The sequence below is a fragment of the Zerene cesonia genome, chromosome 5 (assembly GCF_012273895.1).
Source record: "Zerene cesonia ecotype Mississippi chromosome 5, Zerene_cesonia_1.1, whole genome shotgun sequence".
NCBI lineage: Eukaryota > Metazoa > Arthropoda > Insecta > Lepidoptera > Pieridae > Zerene > Zerene cesonia.
The window spans coordinates 854,413-869,883 of NC_052106.1; the positions used below are offsets into that span (position 1 = coordinate 854,413).

Sequence of the window (15,471 nt, forward strand, 5' to 3'; positions counted from 1 at the left end):
ACGAAAAGTAGTTCTTGATGCAAATTTAATTTGTTATTGTATATAATACATCGTCAAAGGCAGTTATAGTACTTTAATATTAAACTCAATATTTTCAACATCCAACTAGACTTTCTTCTGAGGTCATAAGTTATATTATTCAATATTTACCACACTACAACTATTCTGAAGAATAAAAAAATAAAAACAAGATAGTTTTCTTTGTATATATTTATTTCATATAATATAATAAAAATATTGTCATCATAATATGTACATAAAATTGAGATCCCAAGCTAAAATCGTCATTAAAACTAACAGGCGGCAAAACTACAAATAAAATCAATATTAAACAAAAAATATTGTTTTTAAAAATCAACAAGTAGAACACAACAGAAATTAACAAGTTTCGACATTTATATTTTTATATGTAGGATGGCATTTTGATGTATGTAATCAAATTATTAATAGCAAAAAAAAAATTCCAAGTTTCAAGAACAAATTAAAGTGTATATGTAATAATGTGTATAATGGATTTTTATTATTTTATTCTATTGCAAGATGATTATCTTTTTTCGTACAAACTATAAAATACAACATATTATTTACTCAAATGTATAAAACAAATTTAATTAATCTATAACTCATTATATAAAGCTGTAGAGATTGTTTATTTGAACACACTAATCTCAAAAACTACTACACCAATTTAAAAAACTCTTACACCATGTACATGATCCCTGAGAGTTATAAGCTATACAAGTACCATGGACAAATTACCAGGGCAAATCATAGTCTATAATAATCTGCCTAAAATTTTGTGTACTCTGTATATTAAATAGATTACAAATTATATTAAACAATATTTTTTTTAGAATAGTGATAATAAAAAAAACAATGACATTACTTAGTAGATAAAAATATAATTTTGAACACCTTAAAGGAGTTAAAAAAATTATTATAGAATAAAAAAAAAATAATTATATACACTAAAGTACAGAAAATATTTCTATTATATCCACAATACTATTATGTATCATCTCACATAACTATAGTAGCAAGGGTTCCTTAAATATTTATACAGTAATAAAGACATCTGTGAAATTTTTTCAGTGATTTTTTTTGAAAGAACAGCTAAAACATACTTTAGGAGGGTTCAGAAAGTTTTCTACTCAAATTATTAATCTTTCTATTTTTGATGTGGATAAAATGATAATTTAATATTTTAATAACACATCTAGATATCAAAGGAAAATGTAAATGTGTAAATGCATAATGTGGCATAGTAAATAAATGTTTATCATCAAAATTTAAAAAATGTTTTAAGAAAAAAAAAGACAGAACAAACCATAACTAGGTATAATGTGAGAATTTCTTTATCTAGGACAAGGTATGTAGGTAATAAGGACATACCTTCAATAATCTTATATGTCCAGAAATATTCAAATGTGTAGTTCACATTCATTATTTCTTTCCACAATATCTATCTAATATAAGCAAAAATTTACCGAAACAATAATCCATAATGGGTTCACACCCATGTTATTAACAGCATTGGATTAAAAGGAACCCTACATAAAACTAAGCGTAATCACTAGAAATAGCACAACCATTCATATTTGCACATATACAGGTAATGGCACAGCCTGTGCTGGTCTCCGATCCAGATGGACCCTGTCTCTCATTAATCGGAGACTGTTCTCTGTAACTTTGGTGCAGCCCCGCACTAGTAAACCCTCTAGCTGCGGCAAGTGGAGTGCTAATGCTCTGAAAAATTGAAGTATAAAGTTATTACATATTTGGATCTGGAAGATCAATTAGAGAAGAACAAATATTTTTGAGTCAGATCAAATACTGTGTCTATAAACACACACTAACTTTTAAGACATTTCACAATATAAGAATTCCATGTTCTATTTTACTACAGTTATTTTAAATTATATGTTTATTTGAGAACTTAATATTGCGCAGCACATATAAAATACAAAACTTATTATTTCTTACCTCACTCCCTTGTCCGTTATGTCACAACATCCACCCAAGTTGAGGAGTTTCAATGATTTACTATACTTGGACATTGTGTACAGACACTTATCAGTTACTTGCTTATTACCCTCTAGGTTTAAAGTCTTTATTTGTCTAAATTTCTTAATGAATATCAGAATACAACTCTCAGAAATTGAAACACAATATGCTAAATCTACATCCTCCAATTTACTCTGATGGAGGGCTAAAGCTTCTACCGCCCCAGTCGTAAGCCAAGAACATCGTGCTAGTTTTAATATTTGCAAATTATCACAATATAAAATCACTGGTTGGAGACATTTCGCACTCAGGTTATTGCATTGACTAAGGTTCAAGTTAATAAGCCCAGTATTACGTCGTAACATCGGTATCAACTCCGCATCTGTGATCGTCATACATCTGCTTAAATTGAGTAGTTTTAACTTAGTGCAAGTGGTACCGAACACCTGTAAATAAGACATTGTTTAAATTTATGCAACTGATTTTACTTGCTCTCAGAAATTTACTTACATTGAACGTATGAGGCGAGAACCCTTTGTTCATCAATTTGAGTGACTTCAGTTTCGAGAAATACATATTCACAATTTGAAGACAAGTCCGGGAAACACATCGAAATATAAAACATTCTTGAATTGAAAGAAAGGGCATAATTTTGGCGACTATGATATCTTCCCAATATAAATCAAATAAATGCGTTTTCCTCTTCCTGTTCATGTTGACTTATTTTCAATATGGCTTACATATAAATAGAACAATAAATATTTATCATCTTTGGTCAATTTCCAGATTTATCGATCATTTGTATTTTTTGTCAAATGTGAACTGTGAAAATGTCTATTTGTATTTATAAATGTCACTCTGAAGTCTGACAAACCCTGACCGCTGACGTTAATAATGGATGCGTTTATTGGATCGCCTCCATCACCAGAACGCAGTATCATAGTAATAATGAAAATAAATATTTTAAATAAACTTTAAATTATACTGTTAAAAATACTTTAAAAAATTGCATATAGTTAGTAGTAGAACATTCTCAGAAATCAAAATAATATTTAACTAATGAGCGCTTACTGCAAATTGTATTACTTTTTCCTAATATAAAATTTCCTAAAATAATTTGTTAGGTTCATAACTCCTTACAACCACTCAAATAATATAATATTATTGTAGTCGTCGACGCCAAAGCATCTTTCTCATATTGTGGAGGGTTTTTTTCATATATGTATCTTATATAAAATTTATTACAAACATGGTGGAATAAATCTAAAAAAGAATATTATTAAATTAAATCTTTATTCTTAAAACTGTTACACCAGTTAGATCGTATTTCATGTATGAGTGCGCTTATTTGTGGTAGAGTAAGTTCAAATTGAACTGATAATAAACGGTTGTCATGTATAAAGACTTAAATACCGTATCCGATGGACTATAAATTACTGGGTTAAGATCATACGTGTATTTATGTGTACTATCCAGACTGTTTGCATAAAACTAATGTTAAAATATTTTTTCACACAGAATCTGCAGTCTGCACAAAATAATTTAATCCGTATTCTGTTTATATATCATATAGCTTAGAAGAGTGGTTATTTGTAGGGGCATATAAGTTTGTAGTTTGTCCTTATTATATGATTATTAAACTCAAAAATGATTTAACTACTCTCTACTTTTAACATAGTGTCTTGTACTATATTTCAGTGAATGTAATGCAAAATTTAATGTTTAAATTTCCGGAGGGACTCCCGAGCGCACCCAACTCTTTTTCCTGTTTATACTGGCTGGAAGTACTTATTCCCTTATATTCTCTTATATAATCTGACCGCTGACGCGCTCGAGTATGTCTTAAAATCCCCTCTTGGGCTGCCCTACTATAATAAAATACAAAGCCTTTGGTTGCAATTTAATGTAAAAACTAATATAACGTTATAATTGAAGAAAAAAATTAGTATCCAACAAAACACGAATATCAATCGTTAGTAGATTTACTCTGGGTTTAAATCGTGGACGTAAAGTGAAGTCCCGTGTCTCCTAGTAGGGTATGGGGCAGATGATGTACATCTCTTTCACTGATCGATTTTCTATACGGACAAGTAGGTGATCAGCCTTCTGGTCCTGCCAGACCGATACATTTTTTTGTGCGTCCCCACCGGGAGTTGAACCTAGGACCCCTCGGTTCTACGCTCACGCGTTAACCACTGGGCTAAGGAGGCGGTCAAACGTGGACGTAGTACGTTTAAATATCCTCTGTTCCATAATTTGTGGGTTAGGTTGTCCTTTTAGAACACATGTTATTTTTTGATCGCTTTCTCGTTCTTACACATTTAAAATAAGGAAGTTACTAATATAGCCTTAATTGTTACTTGTAAATATTTCAACTATTATAAGTACATTACATACAGGAACCTTTCTAAGTGAGAGTCGAGTACGCTTCGGCACGAATTGGGCTAGCTTGCACCGGGGAAGCACCACACCCCCAGAGAAGATTTGCGTGAAATAGTACCATGCAATTGTGTTACGTTCGCGAGTGGGGGAGCCGGAGGCCCAAATCTTTATCCTTTTCCTTACCCCTCCCAGTCCTTCCCTTTATTCTTCTCCTCAATCCTTTCTTAATCCCTTTCCAATTTAAAGTCGGCAATCCCATTGTAGATGCGTAAGGTGTGCAATCAACCTTATGCCTCTCCAAATGTTCGTGGGCGGCGCTTACCATCAAGTGATCAGCTCCATTGCCGACGATGACATAAAATATAATTCTATTTTTTATACATATATATACATATAAATTATATTCTATACTAATAAACAACATTATACATTTATAATCTACACTAATAATAAATTTAAAGTTTGAATGCGCTAATGTTGACCAACGACTGGACCGATTTCAAAAATTCTTTCCCCATTGGATGTAAACGTGATCCCTGAGTTATATACATGTACTACGGGTGAAGCCGGGGCGGACAGATAGTTAGACAAATATAACAGCAACTTAATATGTCAGGTTATTATTAACAAAAATTCGTCCTTCGAATTAAATTTCATGTATTTGCATGAAGATATAAATTCGGAATTTTTTTTTGTTCTTCTGACATAGTGGCATACCTAGAGTTAAAGAGTAAATTCTTGAATTATTATTTCAGATTTAATATTATAAAAAATACGTTTTCAATAAATATCCGTAAGAAATTAGTAATGTCATAAATTATAGATTAGTCAATATTATCAGGATTACTAGTAATATTTACCAAACTAAACAGCACTAGCTTTCCGCCCCACCTCCACCCGAGTAGCAACTTTATTAGCTTCATTTGTATGTTTGTATCTTTGTGTGCATGTAACCGACTCATTGTAACAAAATTTTGACAAACTTTAACGGCCAAATTTAATTGAACGCTTTGACACTACTTATCGGATGGATGACACATAATAATTTCATGAGTTTATCTTTAATCGGAATTAAACCAAAAAAATAAAATAAAAAAAACAACTATAGCAACTGAATAAAAAACCAAAAACAACACGTTTAAATCATAGAATCCATTAAAAAGTAGTAAATAATTGATGATTTAGGCATCAACTAATAAAAAATTTATGGTGTAATTCTGGGAAAAGTGTGGGGTGTTTTAACTACGATAATATATCAGTTTACGAAAGGTGTCGCAAACTTTTTTCACATTTGTATATGTCGATGATTAAGTTTACATTTATCTTTTACTTTTTCGTTGCTTCTATAGATTTATATATTAAAGAAAATTTTCAATTTTTTACACAATCAACAAAATCAACAAAATCAAAATCAACAAAATCAACAAAAATCCGGTGAGCCGTTCTTGAGAACTAATACAACTTTCTTTTATGTATAAAGATGGCTATTACTTAGATACATGGTGCAAGGATACGTTTAGTGTGCACAGGCGATAATTCCATAAATCCGTAACAGATATTAACGAACGACTAACGTAATATTTCCGTAACTGATATCGAAAGTACTTTACTTAATCAGTAAAATCATAAAAATAACTTTTGGAAAATAAAACTACAAATATTTGTAAGAAGGTTTTAGTTACTTTATTTTAAGTGGACTAGTACCTGCTCATTTTGCTCTTATCATTTTATAATTAAAAATCATTCATTCATTTTCTTTTTTTTTTATACACATTTAATTTTTTTACTATAGTAAAATGTTGCGTTATTGGTGAATTGACAATCCTCGCTAAACTACTGAAGTTAGTATTCTTGGAGATCCAGTCATTGCCATATGTTTACAGTGGAACTAACGGATTAGAAAACTATATGCTAAGCCTGACGATAAAAAAGGTCGATAATTTTTCAACAAGATTTAGAAGAGACATTACAAATGTTGTTATGAATTTCTTACAAAATGATTTTAATGACTTAGTAACCAATAATAGAGCAAACTCTTGGCCTATCAAATCTTCGAATCTCATGCCTTGTGATTTCTTCCTATAGTGATTTGTTAAAGACCACGTGTACACTTAGAGAGGACCACATGTACATTAGGAGAGACACAGCCTAGAAGAGTTACAGAATCGTGTATGTCGCGCAAGGACTCGAGCATGCATTTGCACGAATTGGGCGAGCTCACATCGGGAAAGTAACACACCGCCACAGGAAACCGGCGTGAAATAATAGCGTGCAATAATAGAATGTGAGTGGGGGCGCCGGAGGCCTATTTCCTTTTCCTCACCCTTCCCAGTCCACTCCTTCTTTCCAGTCATCAATCATTTCCTTATCCCTTACCTCTAAAATGCGGGCAACGCATTCGCAAAGGTATGAACCTCTGCAAATGTTCATGGACGATGGTGATCGCTTACCATCAAGCGGTAAAGCTCTCTCCAGCTCAATTGCCCCCTATAACATTATTAAAAACCTCGAGCCATTGCTTTAATTACTCCTCAAAATTTTAATAAAAGTTCATTAACAAACTGTTAATAGAGCTCGTCTTTGTATTGCACAATAAGGGCGTATTTTGAATATCTGCTTTGAATACAAAACTTTGTACTTACTAAGAAATAAATTGTATGGGAGTGTTTAATGTAAATTTTTTTGGATATATTTGGTTTTATTTTTAAAAAGTTATTACAGTTGTTATATCACCTAATGAGTAATATAACAACAATAGGTTACTTTCGATGTCAATTTAAAGTTTTTTGATATCTGTAATAGTTGCAGACTAATCGTCACTTAACTATTACACCCGGTATTTACTGTCGTCATAAAATAATTTTGATATAAAATATCCTGTACCCAGTAACATTATAATTTCATAAAAGAATTAATTGAAAATAATGTACCTCAAATATGCTTTTAAAGAAATTTGGTTTTGCAAAATTCGGCACTGGCCTATAACGTCCAGAGGCAAGAAAGCACTTGCTTATTAGCAACAATGGAAAATCAATTGTTATTTATAAATTTATTTGGGAATATTTTTAGCGTTTAACTTTTTTAAATGAGAGTACATTTGTACACAATGTTTAAATGTACTCTAATGTTTAAATATGCCTCATAGTTTGCCTCAGAGCTTTCGTTCGTTATGGGTCAATAGGGACACATTCCATAAATTTTGACCGTCACCTTTTATAGTTAGTACAATTACAAACTCGAACATTCAAAACTCCAACTTTTATTTATTAACTAGAAGAATCTAGTAGCAGTCTTTATTGTTTTTTTTTAATTGTAATTCTGTGGAGTCAAATAAATGTTTCTTTCATTCTTTCTTTTCTTTTCTATCTTTCTTTCTTTCAGTTTTGAATCGACGTAGCATAATTTTTCCATTTACCACCGGTTCGGAAGGCAGTTTCTACAGAGAAGAGCCGGTAAGAAACTTTTTAGTTGCTCTTTTATAGTCATATTAATTTTATTTCGTAAGTATGATACTGATGCCAAATAAATGTGAACTCTCTAAATTGTTTTCTTCTTCCACAGGTATTGATTAATGTTAGAGTAGGCTCTCTGAACTTCATATAGGCAGTAGGAGTCCGACATAACCCGCGGTCTTTCCCCGAAGGCCGTGGGTATGCATGAGCATTCTCCACTATAAAAAAAAAAAAACTATAAAAAAAGGCTCTCTGAACTTATACGCATGGATTCTTAGTCGCTGAAATATGACAAGCACTAGCACCAGCCGCAATTTATACCCTTTTCAAGGCCAATACACACGATAAATATTAATGAAATTTCCCCACGATAGAATTGCGTATCGTAATCGTAATATCGATGCATCATAACCGGAGATATACCCAAATAGAAGCTTTTTTAGTAAAATATTGCACAACAGCGCAAAAACATATCCATGTGCGTACGTTAGTATAGGTCAAAACTGTTAAGATTTTGACCTGCGATTTCCAGGTACTTCTGCACAAAAACCTAAAATGTTTTTGTTACTCTTACGCTAAATCCGTTACTGTATACTATAATACAGTACATGTACTGTACTGAACTGAAATTTCATTTTAAAATTTGTTGTATTAAATATAGATCTATTGATTTATTTATTTATTTATGTATTTTTCTATATCCTTTATTATTCTATTTCATCTGGAACTTTTCGTGATGATGAGAAAAGTGCTCACATTATACCTTTTTCAAAAAATCCGAATCCTTCCTCTCCGATTGACCGACTCCGACCGATTGCTATCCTTCCGTATCTCTTCAAAGTTCTTGAACGGCTGGTTCTGGAGCAATTGAGTATTTTCCTTAACTCGTATAAGCTCCTTAATTCTAGTCGGGTTTCCGTCCAGTTCACAACACATGACGAATTCCCAAATTTCACTCATCAAGCAAAAACTAGTGGAAGTGTAGAAGATGATTACGACGTCTCTGGCATCAAACTTACGAACATCCATTTCACTTTCTCTTTCTCACCCTTCCCAGTTCATTCCACCTTTCCAGTCGTCAATCCTTTCCTTAACCCGTACCCATTAAAAGTGGACAACGGACTGTCTCGTGGGTGGTAACCACTTACCATTAAGCGAACCTCCGGCTTATTTGCCCGCTATAATTTAAAAAAAAAAACCTGCTCACAAAATTGCCTTTATTAATAGCTATAAATCAGCTGAAGCGGCATCTGCAACTCTCCCTTTCAGAAATCCATAAAAAGTTTGCCTCTTCTGAGAAAGAGTGATGCATCATTTTAGAGCTAACAAAAGGCCATCAGAACATCTGTATGGTGGAGTCGAATAAGTGTTTCTTTCTTTCTTTTTCAAATACTCGAAATCATAGGTGTTTTAGCTGAAAAAGCAAAAGTATTTGTGACTCATCATGATGGTCTCGATGAAGCTCACAACTGAGCAACATATTCTGTGCGAGTTCCAGCTGTGCTAACCAAATAATGTTACGGAAAACAATTTTTCGACAATTTGCAATCTGGAGAGTTAGATTTCAATGTGACGGTTTTTACAATCTCACGGTGACAAATAATATTATATACAATAATATTACCCGCAGGACACCTTGTGGAGGTGACGGGGAGTCTAACCAAAGCTGAAAAGTCAGTTTCCCATAGACCCAACCTACCATCTATCTATCCATCGAACACCCAATTTCCATGGGTCAGTTTTGTTTTATTCCATTTTTTCTGCAATAGCTCTACATCACACAGATTAGCCCTACAGATTATTATTTAGCCCTACAGATTGCTGAGGGCTATCTCTTGATATAGTGCAGTCATGGGCAGGCTGCGGCTGGTGTCCCACAACACTTAAATTCTCTAAGGGACCTCTGTAAGTTAAGCCTGTGTTCCCACGTAAGCCTTCCAATGGACCATTTCTCTTCTGGTGGTATCCGTGGATTATGGAGAGATAATCATTAATTTTTTGCAAGTAGACACGGCATATAAAAGGCGTTACAAATCAAACTGAATTCTAACGACTCTAGCACGTTTTGCCATAATTTAACAGCGTGCAAATGTATTTTATTTATACATAAGAAATAAGTTTATATGTCACTTAATTATAATTTATAATTATCAAATAATATTTTTGATTTGTCATTTACATTATTCGTTAGTTACAATTTTCAATTTCAATAATTAAAACCAAAATTTAATAATTCACATATCACTCACATAAATACTTTAAATTATAATAAATGAAGACACAAGTAGACAATCTTATTTAAAATTATAAGAAATCACATCAAAACATTTTCTTAATATAAATTATTTGTATAAGATTAGTATTTTTTGTATAAGAACCTTTGCCATTTACCCTTGGTTCGAACCACTCACAGAATGGACAGTAACCACATGTATGGAGAATAGTTTGTGACAATATGTTACACTAATAAATCGTAAGTCCACAGGCCTACGCTTAAACTTTGATTTGAAGTTCCGACTGCTTCTCGAATATATCCTGTCAGTATTGAAAAATTAGTTCTACTGCATGTTTTTTTTTTTATTTATAGTTCATCCATCCCTTTCTTTAAAGTGCGAAAAAATCAATACATTCTCCTCTTCATTTCTGTTGCGTACAAGTAGTGAAAATTTTAAGAATTTTTCGCTACTTTTCAAGAGTGACAGTCTTTTACTCCTATATTTATAGTATTTATTGCATTATTTTTTTAATAGTTGAATTGTATCTAAACCAACCAAATACAACGATGATATATAAAGTAAATGATTCAATTATATTGTTCAAAATTCGTCGAAATATCAAGACCGTCAATTGCGTCCAATCAATATCATTCTATACGTATTCGTATACGTTTTTTTGGGAATTGCATCACAATGAACATACTACATTGATGCACTGTTGTATAAAAAAATATAAATAATATATTAAATTGTTTATTAAACAGACGTATACTTTAAAAAGGTCAATTAAATAAATTATTCAACAAGTGCAACGCGTTATCTATGGTGCAAATATAGTAACAGTCACATTTTATCAAATACTCGCCGAAAATTCAAATGCAATACAATAGTAGGTACACATCGCGGCGCAATATCGCCGTAATACTCCTTTGCGTCGGCATGGCGGCCATTTGCAACCGGAAAAGTAAGGCGTGGTGATTTTTGTGACTGACATTCGACGATAATAAGCGGAGTTAAAATTACCCAGTTACCTCTTTGCGTATTACGGCATGCTATAGACCACAACGGACACAGTATACACTGTGCCTCTGACATTTTTCGAGTCAGATCATTTGATTTTCGTTATTTACCCAACACGTTTGATTAACGCAGACGCGATTTGGCCGCCGGTACCAGCGCTCTACACTCCTGAAAGACTGGTACAAATCGCCAATTTTTTTGTAGTATCTTCTTCTTGTCTATTATATATTATGAATATGTAATGTCTTCCATTATTATTGCTACTGTATTTTTATTATATAGTTTGTTTACGTATTAATGCAAGGATAATTTTACGGAAGACTTTGAATTGGACGTGAGCAATTAAAATTTCAGTGAAAATTTCGTTTCAAAATTTATTATTGCCAATTGATTAGATACATCAAGATCATTCAGGTAGTTAAATAATTTTACAATTAAATGTAGTTAAAGTTATTTAATACATAAATTATATTATCTATTATACTATAAATAAACGTTAGTAAGATACAGTTAACATTCATAGACATTTTGTAGCGAGTTCAAATATAACATAATTACAAACATTACGTATATAAACAAGTTAATCATATTTTTTTATCAACGATTAAAATGTAATTAAACTCTAAATGCACTAACTTTTCCATATGCAATCACGGCCTTTGATGCCATATGTGTATGATTTCTCAGAATTCTTTAAATTAGAGGCTTGGTTTACTTTAATGTTATTTAGGTTAGTATATAGGCATTATTAAAATGGACTTATCGAAAGATCTTTGTGTTCAACAATACAAAGATTTCAATAATTGTATTCACTTCAATTCATTGTATTAAGTTGCTATAAAAATAATTTTACTAGTGATGTAATTTTAACTCTTCCTGATGCACGTTTATCAACACACACACTCAGGTATCCTCACACACAAATGCATTCACACTCATCCACACACCCACTCACACAAACGCACGTTTTATTATTTGTTTACTTTCATTACTTACTAATTTACTTCTTGTCCTCTGATGTCAAGAAAATGATAAATACGATGTATATTAATTAATGGCATACTAATTGAGCTAAAGTAAGGAAAGAAGCTGCCACACAGGCGAGGTCTTTGAATTCAGCCTAGAACGTGTGCTACTTATCACAATTTTGTGTAATTGTCTATAATTAAGCAAATCTTGTAATTTGATAAGAAATAAATATATTTTATTACAAAGATGTAATTAATTTAATACGTACAAATTATATAACATCAGCATAATGGTCAAGTTGACAGTAACTACAATTACATAGCATGCAAAATGTTTATGAGATGGCTTTAATTCTGTAGACTGATGGCCTGTTTGATGAGCACATGTTACATAATGAATCAACGTAAATTATATTAATTAAAAACTAGGTAACCCGAAAACGTTGCCCTGGCTTCCCGCCAAATGTTAAGCTTGAATTAAATTTGAAAATTTCTTCAGTATTTTCTTCATAAGATCCCTCTCCTAATACGTGACCTTGGGATATAGGGATTCATTTTTATACATAGATTCGGGAAAGAACGAAAAAAAAACGAAAACGATTACGAAGATCCGAGAAGAAATACATTACTAAAAGAGAAACTGTTTAGAATTGTTTCGTAAGGTTATATTTTACATAAACAACTGGTAAACAGAGTTTTAGTTAAAAAACAATTATTATAGATTGGTTTATTTGTTACATGATTATTGATGACAAAGGGTGGCAGGGAGTTAGGGTGCACTGCAAATGCTTTGCCCATTTTTGAGGGGTAAAAGAGAAGTATTGATGATGGGAATAAAGGGATGGAACGGGAAAGGTGATAAAAAGGTTATGGGCCTCCGGCTTTACCACAAGCGGAAGATAGTAGCATGCCACTGTCTTTCGCCGATCTACTGTGGGGAAGTGGTGACTTCTCCTTATATTATATTTTAACGGATTTTAAACGCGATTTATTCATTATATTATTAACCCGACGTTTCGAACGTAATAAAAAAATTGTTGTTTGTTACCTACCAGAACCTATTTCTCCGCAGTTGGTATGAAGAGTATTTTTCCAGATGTTGGCAGTATTGGCTGATAGTGTCTGGGGGATGATATGACTATGATGTTATAAAGCAGGAGTCATTTCATTGTGAGAAAAACTGTCAGACTTTGAGATTACATTCAAGTTTTGTACTTATCAATTATCTTATTATTCTAATAAGGAACGCCGGGATTAAATAATATGCTCTTATAACATAATGAGACCACATATTGTATAATGATAAGATCAAGTGAAACAATTCATTTGAATATATCTGTTGTTATTGTTGACCAAACACCAGTTTCACAAATAAATATCAAGAACTTAAAAAATAAGAGAACAAAAATAATACCATATATATAACAGTAATGGCCACAGAAAAAAGAGAATTTATATAGTTGATCAGAGATTAAAATACAGTAAACGCGAATTTATTATAACACAATTATTAAAGCGCGTTTTTTTTAACTGTGTTATTATTTGCTTTATTTATATAGACTATTACAATCAACTTTTTTAACGTCTATTCTCTTCATAAAAACCTTCATTGTGCATCAACAAACGCGTAAAAAAAGGTTAGTCTTGCGATCTCGAGTTTAAGGGTTAGCAACAAAACAAAACATCTTCATTTAGAATTATTTCTTATTTACATAGATAGATGACTCTTGATGACGTTGAATGTATGCCCCATACGTAACAAGGGTACGAAGCACGTCACTATTTTGTGATAGATGACGTTTATTGAAATTCGTTACAAGAAAAAAACGTACGCGAACAACGTATTGTTGGTTTTTACATCGTTATACAAAAACTAACTACGTGTTATTCAACGTCATCAAAGGCATTAGATTAATGTTTTTTCAAACTTCTGACCCTGCGAATTACGCACCTCTTTTAAAAAAAATGTTATGGTTACCGTGATAACCAAAAAAGTAAAAAAAAAGAATGACGATACCATGAGGTTCTGACGCCAATGCTTAGTAGGAAGAGGAGACTTATTCATGTTGTGTATTGTATCAATTCTATATATATAGTATCTACATTATTATTATATTCCTAACTGGAACCTGCAGCTTCAGTCTGATGGTACCCGGCTAAAATATAAGCCTATATGTTAATCCAGACTATAATATATCTCTGTACCTAACTTTCTACAGATCCAAAGAGAGGTAGTGCGTGAAAAAGTATGAAACATCCATACGTTCTTATTAACTTTCTCGTTTATCTATATAGTCTATATAAATAAAATAAAGAATCCCGGAGGCTGGAAACCCGCATCCATTTCCTCACCCTTCTCAGTATTTCCTTATTACCTTCGTTAATCCTTTCCTTATCCCTTTCTTTTAAAAGTAGGAAACATATTTGCTGAGCCCTAACTCTGTAAATAGTCGCTTAATAACAGGTGAACCGCCAGCTCGCCTGTTCTAACAAGAGAAAGTGAAACTCGGGTTAGTGACATCACGTATAACTCAAGATCGGCCGAACGGATACTGATGTTTTGGTTTGTCCCGCCTGGATTAGGGTACAGTTGTTGAGAAATTGTATATCTGGCTCAATACTCATCCTGATAGAAGCCGGGCCCAGCAGAGAGTTATATGTGTGGTTAAAAAGTTAAGGTCTACTAGAACACCCTTCATATTACACACTTCTTCTTACTTCATCTCACTTAGGGGTTTGATAAATAGTTTACAATTTATTCTCTGCCCTATCGAATAAATCTACATGTCACATTTGGATAAATACTCGCTTTAGTCGTTTCTGATGAAACGGCAAAAGGAAATGGTCGAATATAATTGATATAAATAGGTATGTATTTTATTAATAGCTCTCCTCCCACGGCTTCGCCCGTGTGGTCAATGGAAATAGAATGTGAATGATGTTTCATTACGGAAAAATGTAGCCGATGTTACCCTTTATCTTCCTTACTATTGAGAAATTTTGAAAGAATAGAAAAAAAATGTTGATCACGAGGCGGGATTCCAAAATTTCTCATTTATAAAGCATTTCAATGCTATAAAACTAAAAATTAAATTACTTACTATTTCCAGACACAAAAATCATATCAATCTGCTCATTGCGATGTGAAAGAACGACAAACAAACAAATAAACGAGCAAACATACCTTCGCGTTTTTAATAGAAAGAATGTAGATTGTAGGTATAGGTACATATTATGCTAAAAATAAATTGAAATATATTAATGGTTTGGACTTTAAATTAGGTAGTCAGCCTTAGCACATGTAAATTAGGATCAAGCTAGGGCTAATTTAACTTTATCCTTACTGTTATCCTCCGTTCATTAGTATCGAATCCTTAAACCCTTTTACGTGGTTAAGCCAATGTATTTATGGTCTAACCCATAGTACTA

At 32.4% G+C, this 15,471-nt stretch overlaps 1 protein-coding gene across 1 annotated transcript; it reads right to left on the reverse strand.

Annotated features, from left to right (window-relative positions):
* Positions 1 to 214: 214 nt before the first annotated feature.
* On the reverse strand, positions 215 to 2,837 carry LOC119840279 (F-box/LRR-repeat protein 15). The gene is made up of 3 exons (XM_038366813.1): positions 2,515 to 2,837; positions 1,984 to 2,450; positions 215 to 1,746 (listed from the first exon to the last, which is right to left on the reverse strand). Exons 1-3 carry the CDS (start codon positions 2,716 to 2,718, stop codon positions 1,593 to 1,595), a joined length of 825 nt encoding a protein of 274 aa, XP_038222741.1. The 5' UTR covers positions 2,719 to 2,837; the 3' UTR covers positions 215 to 1,592.
* Positions 2,838 to 15,471: the final 12,634 nt, after the last annotated feature.